The 15,452-nt window shown below is 41.5% G+C and overlaps 1 protein-coding gene across 4 annotated transcripts in view; it reads right to left on the minus strand.

The window, feature by feature from the left end:
* SNX10 (sorting nexin 10) overlaps positions 1–15,452 on the minus strand; it is a 35,690-nt gene that overhangs the window by 6,820 nt on the left and 13,418 nt on the right. The window contains exons 2-6 of one of the 4 annotated variants that reach the window (XM_064674529.1): positions 12,737–12,792; positions 7,467–7,553; positions 4,806–4,906; positions 4,120–4,218; positions 1,942–1,992 (exon numbers count right to left, since the gene is read on the minus strand). In XM_064674529.1, the coding sequence (XP_064530599.1) occupies positions 1,942–1,992; positions 4,120–4,218; positions 4,806–4,906; positions 7,467–7,553; positions 12,737–12,760 (362 nt within the window). In that variant the 5' untranslated portion in view covers positions 12,761–12,792. Of the gene's footprint in view, positions 1–1,941; positions 1,996–4,119; positions 4,219–4,805; positions 4,907–7,466; positions 7,554–9,373; positions 9,511–12,736; positions 12,793–15,452 lie in introns of those variants that run through there. The other 3 variants (XM_064674519.1, XM_064674538.1, XM_064674542.1) reach the window with 3 other exon arrangements.

A 15,452-nucleotide genomic window follows, 5' to 3' on the forward strand; every position in this document is an offset into this window, starting at 1 on the left:
AGGTATATTATACACTGTTCTGCTGGAGGAGAACAACATATGGCTGAACAGTACAACTTAATCCTAACTAAAGATTTCCTGTATCTCCTGTAACCTAATACAATGACAGATGCATGCTTGCATGTGTGTGGAAGGTTAACACTCTGGTTTTGTTTTCGACAAATTTACTCTGCCCATTTACATCATATCACGAGAGCAAGGTTAAAAACCAAGGAGCTGAGAGGCGAGGGATGACGGCCTGTGCTGTGGTGCCCTCTGTTGAGCATCCAGCCCCTCAACCCCAGCCCACACCAAACAAAGCCCCAGCTCCCACTTAGAAAAAAGCCGACTCTGTTTCCTCCTTCATTTTTTATAAGGGAGGAAATGTTACTGATATCAAGCAACTGCGAAGCAACTGTTGGGTATCTGATAATGTGTGTGTTTAGGAAAAGATTAAGTGACACATGCCTGCTAGACATTATTCACTCACAAGATAGGAAATACTAGCAAGGCTCCACTGGAAAGAGGCAACCACCACTTGCCGAAGGAGATCCACCTGCCCCACAGCTGCTGACACTCCTGCCTGAGCCCCTGGCAGGAGCAAGCTGGCATCCATCCCTTTTGGAGCCAGCCTCCCACTTTCCACATCCCTGAGAGAGCACCCAGTGGGGACAACTCCAAAAGAAACCTCTGATCCTGTACCAGCTTCTGCTTGTGGGATTGCAGTGGGGAAGGTAGGGAGGTGGGAAGAAAAGGGTAAAACACAAGCCACCTTCAGGGAATAGCTCTGCCTTAGGCAGCCAAATTTTGAGTGGCTTGCTCAATCCAGCACCAAGCAAGCCCAATGCATGGCCCTCTGGACCACCAACACTGTGGATGTCCTTTATCTCCTGTGGATCCAAGCACTTCCTTTCTCAAAACTCCTGCTATGTCTTCTACCCCATCATAAACTGCATGTCTGAAAACTAATTGAAGAGTACTCCTTTTTCCTAAATCACTTAATTTTTTGACATCCAACTATATTCAATTAAAAAAAAAATAAAGTCAGTGATTGAACCCAACTTCATTCAAAGTATCTTTGTTAATTAGTTTTCTCATAAGTAAATCCAAATGATCTTCTGTGGGGGTAATCTAAATCCCAAAGTTAAACCCACACAGCTACAAAGGGATGAAAGCAAAGAGGATCTTACAGAACCTAGTATCACAAGATAGTGTTTTAATATTGACCTCTAATTTAAGAATAAGCTTTTCCTGTGAAATTACAGGCATCCTTGAAGTATGAGGATACTTACCAGGAAAAACACATAATTTTCCTTATTCTTACTGAGTAATTCATAATTGAAAAGGGGCTAGCTGACTTCCGTTAATGCAAATGGCCTCTTGAAATATTAAATTATGCCAGACAAGAAGTGAGCCTTACAGCTCTTCATCACTCAGAGATAATAACCTGTAAGACAAGTAGGTCTTACCCTGCATTTGCGCAGCAAAACCAAATCTAAATGGGACACCTGTTTCCAGATTTCACCAAAATCTAGTGCTTTGCTTAAGTTTCCAGCTGTTGGCCCAATTCTTATGCTACTGTGCTCAGCACAGAGAGGCTTCACAAAGGCTCTAAGTATGCACCTTGCCCTTTGCTAACTTGTCCTGGAGTGAGATGCCAAGGAGGACAAGAGAATTCTGTAGCCATCCACATACAGGCAATATGGAGGTGTTCCCAGGGCCAGAAGCTGAGTACTAAAGAGCCCCCAGCTGCTCGATCCTTGCTCCTCAGGCACATGGCTCCTGCATGTAGATACTACAGGAACCTGCTCATGCAGCAACAGGCACGGGGCACAAACCAAGACTTTGAAAGATCTAACCCCCCTTTTCAGAGATGGCTTGGATCCTGATAACATCAGAAGGCACCTAGTGCAGAGAGGAGCTGGGATTCCTGCATCGCATGCGGGCATTTAAAACTGTTACCTGCAAACGACTCCCTTGACAGGTCCACATAGGCTCGAATCCCATTTCTTCCTGCTGCCACAAAGAAACACTGGTGGGACTATGAGCTTGTGCACAATGACTGCTGGGGCAAATGGAGCTTTCAGCTTTGCAGTTTTGGGTTACACCGCCTTTCCAACACATCAGAGAGGTTCTGCTTCACCTGGCATGGCCACACCATAGAACGTGCAGCATCCAGACCCACAGCTTCAGTAAAGTCAAGTGCATATAGATATAGATATAGATATAGATATAGATATATGCATAATATATTTATATTATACATATATGCATATTATAAATATAGAACATACACATCTACAAAATATATGTGTATATCATACATATGTATATTATACCTATATATTATATATATGTACATTATATATATACACACACTTCTTAAGGAGTCCCACAAATTCAATTTCAGAGAAAGAATCATCCTTTGATTCAGAGTCATAAAATGGGGGTGGGGGGAAGCATCATGGCAGCACGGCTGAGCCACTGGAAAGATGCTTCCTGTGAAGAGCAGCAGCACGCAGGTGCCAGCCAGCAGAGGGCAACGGTACAGCATGCAAGGTGCCAGGCCAATTCATCACAACACAATCTCTGAAAATTCCTTCCAGTTATTCCCCAGGGCTGAGAGAAAGCTGATACCTTTCTAGTAGTCACATTCAAACATTTAAATCCTTACTTGACAACTGAGTTTGCCTCTTTTCCCAGTCCTGGACTAACAGCAGTAAAGTAAAATGCTCCATATGCTGTCGTTTTCTGCTGCCAGTATCCACTTAAACTGCAGACATCCACAAAATTGGAGCATGATGATGTGTTTTAAGAGACTCTACCTCTCTGTTTTGCCTCTGTTTTGCACTGACAGTGGTTTTGAACATTTCTGATGCTGATATACTGTACCTTGTTACCAGATTGGCCTCTTCGCTATTTTAAAATGAGAGTGTTTTTTGAAATGCACTACTCCATGGGGCAAAACAGCTAAGCTACCCTGGAACTTGAGCTACCACACCCTTTGTATCATCATTAATATGCTTCTATGAGCACAGTCATTCCATTTCACTGTTTTTCTTTCCTGAGATGCAGAAAAAAACCTCTGATCATTTTCTGCTTTCCCTTCCCTGTCTCACATGCCTTCAACCAGTATTTATTGGCTGACCTTTTGGCCACAGATCCTATATAACTGTATACAGAATAGTATTCCTGCAGCAGTTAGCTCTCCCTGCCTTCAGCTGTTAAGCCTAACAAATGTAGCTCAGGACCAATGATTTGTAATCTGTTAGGGAGGCTTATAACACACTGACTGGAAAGAAGATGAATAGTCTCTACTTGCAGTGTTCCACCATGCCCTTACCCTGAGCAGCAGCTAGACAGATGTATGCACAGTTCCTGCCCCAGCAGCTGTGAGCAGCCTGCTCTCATTCCAGCAGTGCCAGGGCACTACAAGAATGGCAGAGAAAAAGCAGAAAATTACACCCACAGGGTCTCTGCCACTGCAGAAGGTGAAGTGGTTACAGCCATGGGACTGAAGGATGCAGTACTGAAACTCACAGTACTGCCTTGTAACACAGGTCAGGCTCCAGCTAAGCCTGATGAATGATTTTAGACAGATTGCAGCTATACTGAAAATCGTCACAGCTGCTAGAGGTTGCTTACATTAGCGGGACTGGTAAACAAAGTAATTTGCATTATGGAAAAGCTCTGTGTTAGGAGATCTCACTTGAGAATTTTCCCAGGTTCCCAGGGGTTTAGCCCACCAAAGACACTGATTTTCCATGAACATAAAGAGGGAGACTAGTCTGCATCTTTGCATGAGAATATCTAGCTCATTATTGAAAGCTAGAAACAGACATCACAGTGAAAGATCTCCCAATCTCAGTACACAACTGCAAAGTGAATTAAATCCAAAACATTGCATTTATAACCAATGCAATGAAAAGGAACGGAAAAGCCCCAGTTGATGCCTCCTTATAACCAACAGAGCTGAAGTCACATGTATGAAATATGACAGTGCAAATAAAAAATATAACCAAATGTGTAGCAATACAGATGACCACACGGTGGCTCTCAAGTACCAGAGATGAGCTATTTTGAACCAGAAATTGATGACCTCATAAAAATTCCAACATTTCTAGGATAGGCTGTACTTACTTTTCCAGGAATTCTTGCAGACCCTGACGGCGATGGTCCACGTGATGAGGATTGTTCATATTGAAAAAGGGAGTCTTAGATGGCAGTTCAGGTAGCTGTCTTTATTAACAGGAAGAAAATATGCAGTTAAAACCAAATGTGAAACAGCAGAGAAAAATGCAATAAGCAAATGCCCACCCCAAGCTGGTGAAAACCATGGGCCATATTCCAGAAGCTCTTAAAATCAATTTGGGAACACAAGGTTGAGAAACTGGAGGGCTTCTCACACACCTTAAAGGGGAAAATAAATTAATCCGATTTTTCTGGTCCAGTTGTTAAGCCTGCATGCATGTCTGGCTGGGTCTCTTATGGTGCTTGCAAAACCTAAGCAGACCCAAGAAGTGCAGAGAGGAGGTGCAGACACCTATGCTAGATTGCTATTTCTGCTACCTGTGCATAGCAAAAGAAAACACAGATCAAATCTCTTACAAATTAGAGGGGACCTCACCAAACAAAGGCTATCAGTACAAACCACATTCTTCTGGGTTTAAAGCACATAAAATGCCTTGTACAGAATGAACTTGTCCAAGTAAGAAACACAGGACATTTTTCAGATCTGATTTCTGTGGTTCTCAGAATTAAGATGAAACAATCCTTCCCTTCCTTGCCTGACAGATTATGCAATAGCCACGTATAAAGTTGCTCACATAAGCACCGCATTGCTCTGAAGCCTCTGACGAAGCCAAACAAATTCTCTAAAGCGACGTCTAACACAGGATGTTTTCCTTGTAAAGCACATGCTGTTTGTCTGTTGGGAAATAAAAAAAAACATTTTATTTTGTGAATCAGTGCAGGCATGGTATTAAAAACACATCTGAGATTCTATAGTAATGCCCAAGACACAAATGGAAAGCTTGACATTAATTCAGTTTATGTTAAGGACTTTGCTTTATCTCAGGCAGGACTGGTGACAGTTTCTACTGCTTCCCAGGGAAGTATTTTTCATTTGCTTCCTTTTTAAAAGGAAGAGATTTGGATTACTGTACAACTTACACTAACAGGAACAAAAAGACCTCAGAAAAAAGTTTCAGCAGATAATGTCAATCTTTGCAGGGGAAAAAGATCATCTTTAGCTATTTTAGTTATAATCCTGCAAACAGCTACATAGAGGTCTTCCAGTGTGCAGTCTCACTTATATCAAACCAAAGAAACCAAAGTGACTGCTCTCTGCAAGTAGCAGCATTTGGAAATTTTCCCAAAGAACACTCTTAGTTCACTGGAAAAATGACAATTCATCAAAAAAGAAACAATTTGTGGAAATTAAATACTTTTGCCAAATTTTCCCATGGAGTATACATTTAGCTGAAATCCCACCTACCACACAAGACTCCATTAGAAAACTACCAGCAGCCCAACCTACCCTCCTCGCCTGTCAGGAGCCATAGCTCCAGAAGATGCAGACTCTAGAGAGCACAAAGATGACAGCTTTCTGGAATAGAGGAGTATCCAGAATATCTCACAGTTTAAGAAGCCAAATGCTCTAGGAGCTGGGTAGAAGAGGAACTCAGCTGGCTTAAGAGCATGGCAGACAGAATAACTTAAATCCACTGAGAAGTCTGGATGGTAGGACTGACCTAGGGAGTTGGTCTCCAAAAGCCCTGGCATTGTGATGGCAGGAAGCTGAGCTGGTGCTTAACAGCTTCACAGATGCCCAGTGCTGGAGAGTTAATTTTCTTCACAGTAGCTGGTATGGGGTGTGTTTTGGATCCATGCTGAAAACAGCATTGATAACACAGGGATGTTTTTGTTATTGCTGAGCTGTGCTTGCACAGAGCCAAGGTCTTTTCTGCTCCTCATCCGTGAGCAGGCTGGGGTTGCACAAGAGGTTGGAGGGGACACAGCTGGGACAGCTGACCCCAACTGACCAAAGGGATATTCCATATCATATGGTGTCATGCTTAGCAATAAACTAGGGTGGAGGTTGGCTTGGGGCTGCTGCTCAGGGACTGGCTGGGCATTGGTTGGTTGGTGGTGAGCAAATGTTTCCATTTGCATCACTTGTCTTTCTTTGGTTTTATTTCTCTGTTGTCTTCTTTTAATAATGATGATGATTATTATTGAAAATTATTGAACTGTTTTTATCTCAACCCATGAGTTTTCTCACTTTTACTCTTCCAATTCTCTTCCCTCCATCCTGCTGGTGGGGCAGGGTGGGCAGTGAGCAAGCAGCTGTGTTGTGCTTAGTTCCAGCTGGAGTTGAATCACGGCACACTGGGTCTAAATGCAATCTCCCCAACTTAGCAATTGCAGAGAAAACCAGTAACACACTTCTATTCAGAGGCACCAGTGCCAGTGAAACTAATATAGCACTCACCCTGCCAAATGCACAGAATTTCTCTTTACCAGAAATCAAAAATATAATTGATTTGGAACCAGCACCTGAAGCAAATTGCAAAATGTAAAAGTTTCACAGTTCTGATTGCTACACAGGAGAGAAGTACTTGTCACACAGACATTAAAGTCATCATTTGACTGCTTGCTTTCATTACACTGAATGCTAACTCTTCCACACAGGAAGGAAATGCTTTTGGTCTTGTGCCAAGCATTAACCATGTAACTTGGTGCTCTCCAATTCTTTACCTTTAGTAGATATAATTCACAAAAAAATTATTTTACACTGCAGTTAACATCCCTGGATCTAGATTTGGTAAATCAGGATAATGCCTTCCATACGTCATCCACCAAAGAACAATCAAGAAAACAAAATTAGGCATAGGACAGATTTAAGGCACACAAGAACCATAATTCTAGGTGCACTTCCTTTACATATGGTGGACTACAACCATAAACCCAAATGCAGTTATTTGACACATCCAAGCACAAGTAAACTAGCATAATATGAATGTCAAGGTATGCTGAAAACAACCACCTTGCAGCAACCAAATAACTTGGCAAAAAGAACTGAGGAGAATTTGAAGTACAAATAACCAAATAATTACTCTAAAAGAAAGATTTTTCCCACCAATACCTGAACATCAACATTGTTCTATAACGGTAAGATGTCACTGACCCTGACAGTCTTCTGGCTGATAAGTAAAGCTAAGAATCATCTCTGTTGCAAGACACAGTGGAATGCACATGTGAACAAAACAGGTCCAACTTCCAACCCTCCCAGACCTACTACATGGCTATTGGTCAACTCACCTTACCTGTTTCACTGCATCTCAGTTGCTGAAAGGACAATAATAACCTCCAGCCTTCCGGAAGTAGTATACAAAAAATTCCACTAATATCCCAAAGACAACCCTGGCTTGGACAGAAACAGCAACAAGAGCACAAAGAATCTGTGGTGATATTTTTATACTTACATGTATAAATATCTCATAGTCTATGTAAGAATGCCATGAGTCTTCTTTCTGTGTCCTGGGGTCTCTCACCAAGACAGTTACAAATTCCTGCAAGGGCATAATAAAAATCAAGCAATTAATTTCAGAAAGCAAAGGCAGACTTAAAGACTCTCTTGATTGTTCTCCTGTTCCACAAGCTACTGTGCTCAGATTAAAAGCTAAACTGCTGTTTTATTGAATTTTGCAACCCTATAAATGGAGAAGCAAAAAGCAATGAATCATCTGAGCTACACCATGTGTCTGGGAAATTCCCTGCCAAACTGCTATCTGAAAAGGAGTATTTCAGATTAAGTAATACTGTGAAAACTCATACATGTTTCATGCACAGGAGACATGTCTTGGTAGCTACAAACTAAAAACCTAATATTCAAACCTGCACATGTAAAGGAGAACTATGCAGGTGCTTTAGGCTTTCCCCACACTTGTAATCAACATTTACAAAGACACGAAGATGCAGCACCTGGGCACTTCTGTCCCAATCTGCCCATCCACCTGTCCAAGGAAGCAACACAGCTGCACTGTAGAGCATAATTCCCCATTTCAGGGGGACAATGATATAGCGTATTCGTTGTAGAAATTGTCATATCTTGTCTATTACCTTGTAATTTCTACATTTATATAATAACTTAGAGGGATTCCAAAAGAGAAAAAGAGGCCTGTGTGCATTACTGTAATGTAACTGGTCATCCCTAATGGGAGTCAGAAGAGACTGAAGAACTAAATGTTCCCAAGTATCATCAGCTAATGATTAAAACTTGTATTTTAGAAAAAACAGAAAACGAAAACCAAAAAGCCTGATAAATCTGTATATTCAAACTGAGATGGAAAAGACTCCTTTCAAATACAAAGGTCAAAACTGTGCTTAAGTGCCCGTTATTCCAAAGCAAACAAGCAGGCTGCCCTACTCCAGTTGCTTACATAAGCTATTCACCCAAAAAGCTAAGCCAATCACTTAGCAATGACTCAGTTAAAGAAAAGCATATCACTTTAAGCTGTAGATACACTCCCTCCCAGAGAAAGGCACTGCACAAGATCTCCAGGTACAGGATTCAGCTGTGGGAGGAATGACAGTGTCTCTGGTAAATACCATGCTTTTTTAGTACATATTTGCATAAATCAAGAAATCTTGAACTAGAAAGCTCTCAAAATGTGTCTTCCCATGCCCAAACCAGAGACATCAAAATAAAAGCTTTTCTCTTCAGACAAGTCTTCTGCCCCTGCCACACACTTCAACACATCACCAATGGCAACTTTCAATGGACCAACAGGGGAACAATGACAACCTTGAAAGGAAAACATATATTTTTCCCTGAACAGCCATTGCACTCAGCACATGGCAGGGAGGTATTCAAGGTCTGGATTAAGTTATTTACTACTCTGATTTCCAGGTGGTACTGCTTCAGGCTGTGCCTGATGGCTGGACACAACCCACAGTTTTATGTCACTTAGTCCAGCTCCTAGTCACAGCAGCGTCATCTGCATTATTGCTGGATACCATCTTGGTGAGTAACATGAGTACCTCGCCAAAGAAAGACCATTTGAAAGGCTCCCACAACCTCTGCTGCTTCTTTCCTCACTGAAGAGCACTGGAGGGCCAATTCTCCTCTGCAGCTTTTAAACCCCGTGCCAGTGTGAGACAAGAGGAACAAATGAACAGAGCTGTAATCATTTCTACCAGCTGAGGGTCATGCCTTTCCTTTTACGAAAACACCAGTGGGAGACACGAGGAAGTCATTCCCACTCCTGAGATGATCATGAGCAATGTGCTGGACACGGGAGAGATGACCATTTTTTTGGTTGCTTTTCTCCACCTGTATCACTGTCTATCATATTTGGCATGCATATATAGACAGAACATACTTTCATACCCACTGTAACATCTTTTCATATCCACAGTCCGAGGTTCTCCCAAGTTTTTGTCTTCCCCAAACTCCTATTTCCCTGTGTCCCACTCCTCTCCAGAGCTGCAACCACTTCTAAACATACTGTCTTTTCTTTGCTGAGCACTAAATGCATCAGTCCTGCAAGAGGAAGAAGAGGAATTATGCCAGGAAGCTTCCAACAGGATGCTGCTTTTCTCTTCCCTTCAACTGCTGCAGCCCCGAAGTCACAACTGCAGTCAGCCTGCTTATAACCTGATCTCAGTCCCCTTCCTCTCATCTACTGCTGTATCAGCTTCTTGTTGACCTTCCTTTTGACCAGGTTCCCCAAATTACTCCATTTCCATGTAACCTTCTATAACCCTGTCCTTTGTATATAATCAAAATAGTCTTTGAAGTAAAATACTTCTTTCAAACCTTTATTATACCGAAGTTGCTATCGGATATGCTGTGGGTTAGCTATGGCTTACCTTGCAAATCATTCCAGACCACAAGATTTACACAATAAGTTCTGTACTCTTTCAACTCACACTTAACTAATCACTGAATTTCAATACAGAGGAAGTTAAAGCCCTTCACACTCTACCTACTAAAGAAAAGAGACCTGCTGTAGGCACTCTGGCAGGCAGGTGTCTAAGCAGTAAAGCACTGAGCCAAGAGCAAAAATGATCTGCAGAACAGCAGAGCACCTCAGCGAACTGCAGTCCTCATACAGTCATTGTCAGCTCTGATTTAACACACCAGGATTTCAGCAGAAGTTCCTTTTTCCCCTTTATTTATCAAAGAATGTTAATACTGAGTTTAGAATGAAGCAAGATAAACATTAGGCAACTAGAAATAAAAAATAATGTACAGCCTTTCTCAAGATCTAGGGTTACTTCCCCTAGAAACCTCATGAATCTAGGAAGTGTTAATCCCAGTTCCTCTTGCAAAGGTTCTGCTGCTCTGAAACAGTGTCATTGCACATGTAGACTACTCCTTATCTTTTGACCTTTAATTCTTCTCCAGGATACAAGATCCCTCAGGGAAAACAGTATTGATTTAATCAAAGCAGACCTAACTGTCCAGTATAAATGATGATCCGCTCACAGAAAAGGTGCTTATGCTTTTGCATCCCTAGAAAAGTAGGCTTGTAAAGACCAATATTCACATATAGGCTATGTTAGGGTCCAAGCAGAGTCAGCTGGCAGAATATTCCTCTGTGAGATTGCTGTTTTATGCTCAGTCCATCCTGCATTCACTACTCACAAACAATCACAAGATTACAGCAGTTCTAGGTAATAATTGCCTTTATCCTCTGTATATACTCCACTCCCTCCCTATCTTGCTATAAAAATTAGGATACTCTCAACAGACACATCTATCCTCTGTCCACCTGGGGGAGGTGATGCTGACCTCTTCCTCCCACAGCCCACTTGAAGACTAACTTAATTATTTGTCACAAAACTGGATTGCAGACCAGCTGTACAACATGGGAAGCTCAGCCCAAAGAGAGACAAGGTTTCAGGAACTTTTTACTTTTGCCAGCTCCAATCCTTTCCAAGGTGCCTCCTTCTCCTGCCTAGTGCTGCTTGGTTTTTCCAGAATAGCAGATCTAGTTATTATGCAACACTACATATACTTTCAGTTTTGTTTGGGGTTTTTTGCTTGATTGTGCTGTTTTGCTTTTTCTAATTGAGGGGCACAACACATGCATATATATCATGCATTCAAGAATGATATGTGTCCTGTAACACTCAGTGCAACAATTCTCTCAAACCAGAATTTACTGCTGACACTTCAAAGTGTCCAGGCTTGGGCATGGAGGCCTACTGCACTAGGCACAATATAGACTCAACAGAAAGCTACTGAAGTGTCATCTCCATTTATTCCTTCTCCCTGCAAAGCGCTAAATTAAACACAAAACATTTCCTGTCCAAACTGCTAATGCTATAGCTTTGATATGGGTCCCAGCAGCCATGCTGGCCTGGACATCCTCACGAATATTCAGAATTTTCAAATCTGCAGCAAAAGTAGTCATAACTACTTAACAAGCAGGAATTGCAGAGCAGTTTCTCTGACTGGATGTGCCTTTTAATTCCTGGCTAAAACAGGCAGTTTAAGCCTGGCACTGATGGTATTTTGCTACCTTGTCCTCAAGGCTGGGAGTAGTCCAAGCAGTTAGAGTCACTGACAAAATGGCCAAAGTGACACCTAAATCTCCTTTACACCTACTCCCTCATGGTTATAGATCTGTGCAAAGAACATTTACTCTGCTGATAGCAGAGTAAAAGGGCAGCACTGAGGTCACATAGACACAACTATGGAAAACCGAAACGTTCCCATTTGGATTTGCCTCAAAAGAAAGAACACACCAAAAAGGCAGCTGAAGCAAACACAAGAAGTCTTATCTTTTAGTTTTTCTCTTTTTTTTCCTTCCCCCTCTCTCCTTTCTCTTGTTGGATATATTTCTGCAAAATGCAATGGATTGCTTAGAGACAAGGGTAAATCAGAAGCTTTATTATATAGAATTTGACCACAAAACTTGTCTTTCTGAAAAGTCTCTTTAACATTTTCCTACTAGGAAATAGGAAATCTAACATGGAAATATCTATTTTTAATATGAGGGGAAAATCTAACACAAGGAGGTGGAATAAAAACCGTCTCACATTGGTTGATTATTTACATTAATCATTCCAGCTGCATTTTAATTCAAATCTCTGTGCTCAGGACTGTATCAGGTGATAACCTTGTGCTCTTGTTACCCATCTGATTAGTCAATAATCCCTGAAGAGTCATTTTCCATAAAGCTTCCAAGAAAAACAGCATATCCCATCAGGTTGCCTGACAGTAAAAGGATCAGCCACAAAGGACATGGGGCTTTTCACACTGGGGGTGTTGGCATCTTCACTCCACACGTGCTGTGTAATAAGGCTGATAAGAGACTATAAGCTGAGATAAAATAATTTGTTGAAACTTCTGGTGTTCATTGGAATGAGCAAAATAGAACAGGCAAGTATGATAGTTGTGGTCCACACAGCTGGTAATCAGAGTTCAGACCCAGCTCCAACCATTATGTCCTAGAAAATATCTAAAGACTGATGAAAAGAAGACTCCATAGAAGTTCTTCTCTCCTGTCACTGTGTCTGAGCCCCTTATGCACAGTCACTTGCTCTAAATGAATATCTGATTCTTCCATCAAACTTTAACACAAGGAACTGGCACTGCATCACTTCAGAATATTCTGTATCCTGGCAACTAAAAGGATGAAGAATGCAGCCAATTTTCCCTGATCCACGTGAACCTTAATGAAGTTCAATCCACAACTGCCAAACCTCAACCCTTTTTTATTAAAGCTTAGACATGACTTACCTGTTTTTCATGTTTTGGTGTCATCCTCACTGGTACGTAGCAAAGTAAAAATCAACCTGAAAAAAAAAAAAACAGAATAGACATTAGATTGGCATTTAGTAGTTTTTTTAAGGTCATTATCACTTTTGCTACTTACTAGTAGACTGTGGAAAGAGCCAGGCTTAGTGCCATATACACTAGAAAACATGCTTGCATTAACTGTACCTCAGAAAGTACTCATTTTTTAAAAAATCCCACTTCAGAAGCACTGGGCCCAGTCCCTTTCTGTTTGTATTTGTCATACATGACAGTCCAGCGACGCCTGTCCATCTCTGAAGTCACTGCTTTTCCTCATTGCTCCAAGAGCGCTCTCAGGGCTCATCCTTGCACCCACCTCCCAGCAGCTCCGCGCAGCCAGCGTTCCCAGTGCACAAACACAGCTGAGGCAGTACTGCCTGAGCCTCATCCCAGCTGCCCAAGCACAGGTCTGCGTGACCGCAGCTGAAGCCCAGAGACTCTAAAACATCTGAGTCAACAGAATCAAATGCCCCTCTCAACCATTTCCCTGAAATGGAGAGAACTGGAGAGACAAACAGGCTAGCTAAAACTCAGGCTAAATTTCACAGTGTCTGTGGTTTTAAAACCTTCATGTAGGGAAGTGTATAATTAGATCAAATCAAACCATCCTGTCATTAACTCAAGTTTTAAATCTACTCTTTCACTGAAAATCCCAATAAATTTTTAACTACCTCTGCAGTCCAAAAAACCAGACAGTTTGCTTAGGACAGATATCCACATGGGAAGACCGGGACAGCTTTATTTACTTGCCAGCTTACATACACACCACCTGCCCAAAAGCAACTGCTGTGGGAAAAGGATTTCCAATATATTTGCAATTTGCCTTTCCCCATTACCCCTCCCACATGCCAGCCAGCCACTGCCAGCTAACACCTACACTGACCCCCAGCTTTAGAAATATCCCATTGCCTCCTCAGCTGTTAAAAGTCAACCTCCTCTTTCCAAACTGACCCAAGCAGGATCTCCCTTTCACTTCAGGATTATAACTCCCTACACTGATGCCATGGTCAGGATGGATGCCACTCGAGTAGGAGAAGTTGAGCAAAATCCTCCTGCACATCCCTCCAGGCAGGCACCTTGCACTGGAAAAGGTGAATTTGCAGTTTTCTTTAGGCAATCCCTAGAGTTGCTCTCAGCCACCTGCAAAATGTTCACATGTGCCAAGGCAGACACACGGCTGTATTTTTGGACATGGTTATCGTTAAGGTTTAGTGATACAAAGCTTGAAGACGCTCTTGTTATTATACAACTAGATATTTAGGTCAAGCCCAGCTAAGGAGTGCTGGACACCCCACCACTGCCCAATGCCTCTTATAAACAGCTTAACTTTCAAATTACAAACTCCACTCCCTTTAATAAAATACAGAACAAAGATAGGCACGCATACATTTCTTACACCAGGAAATTATTTTGGAACAAACACACTGTTGCCAAATTTCTAGAGGATCAATTGTATCAAAATAGGATACTCTGTTTTCAAATCAAAATGTCCATACACAGGACTTCAGACATCCTAAGGGTGCCATTGTACAGTTCCCATCTCCATGAAGATAAGTCACCATCATTTCACTTCTAGAGCTAGAATGATGCTGACAAAAACACACTCCAAATAAATTTTCCTTTTTTTTTTTACTCAATGTATTTATGATTAACTTGCATGTATGTTCCGAGCTGAAGGCATAGAAGAGCACTCAGACACTTCTTGCTGCACAGGCTCAGCAGCTCCAAGTACCTCTGCAAGGTGAGGCTAAGAATTTGGCTTACTGGTTCTAACTAATGTTAATACAAAAGTATATTAGGAACTTTCCTTTTGGGGACATAAATAGCTTTTATGTTACAGGAGAGTACGAGCCCACATCACAAACCAATCTCTTCCCATTTGGTATAGCTGTAAACCTATATAGTTTGAGGTTATTTTCCCCCCTTTCTGCTTTGGTTGAATATGTTGTGGTTTCTTTCAAAATGGCAATTCAATTTTTTTCCTCAGTAATATATCTTTATTCCATCAAATGCTGCAGCGTGTTTCTCCTCTGTCTCTAAACTGATTTATGTAAGAAATTATGCAAGCCCAAAATACCTCATTCCTGACACAGCTCATGAATGACAAGGCTGAAATAATACATTTCATTTTTTCACCTGTTTCTCTAAAGACTGAGTTATGTGCTAGTGCAGGTTAGAAAGAATAGCTTAAACTCTGAACAGCCATCCCACTTTTAAATCTTTAGTGACAGAAAATGAATATTTCAACACAAAAAAGCTTCCTAAAATATTTAAAATACATCAGTTTTTCATCAAGTAATTTGAAAAAAAAATCAATAATGGAAACGCAAGCCCCCCAAAGCTGCCTTTTTCCACTGATTTCAGCAAGATTGCCTAGTCATGCTGCAGCCACTCGCAAACACACCGAACCCAACATTCTGTCTGGTAGCAAGATATATATTTGGGGACTTCTTTAACACATATAGAAGCCAGTGAAGCAGAACGGTTCAACTCTCTGCTTAAGAAGTTGTCTTTTTATCTTGAGAAAAAAACTACCCAAAATAGCAGTGATGGAGAGAAGCAGCCATCAGAAGACAAATAGAAGGCTGCTGGTCTCTTTGGTCATTAAAAAAAATTTCCTCTGACAGAGAAATGAAGGGCTGCCAGGAAAAAGAATCAA

Source organism: Pseudopipra pipra, chromosome 1 (genome assembly GCF_036250125.1).
Source record: "Pseudopipra pipra isolate bDixPip1 chromosome 1, bDixPip1.hap1, whole genome shotgun sequence".
Taxonomy (NCBI): Eukaryota; Metazoa; Chordata; class Aves; order Passeriformes; family Pipridae; genus Pseudopipra; species Pseudopipra pipra.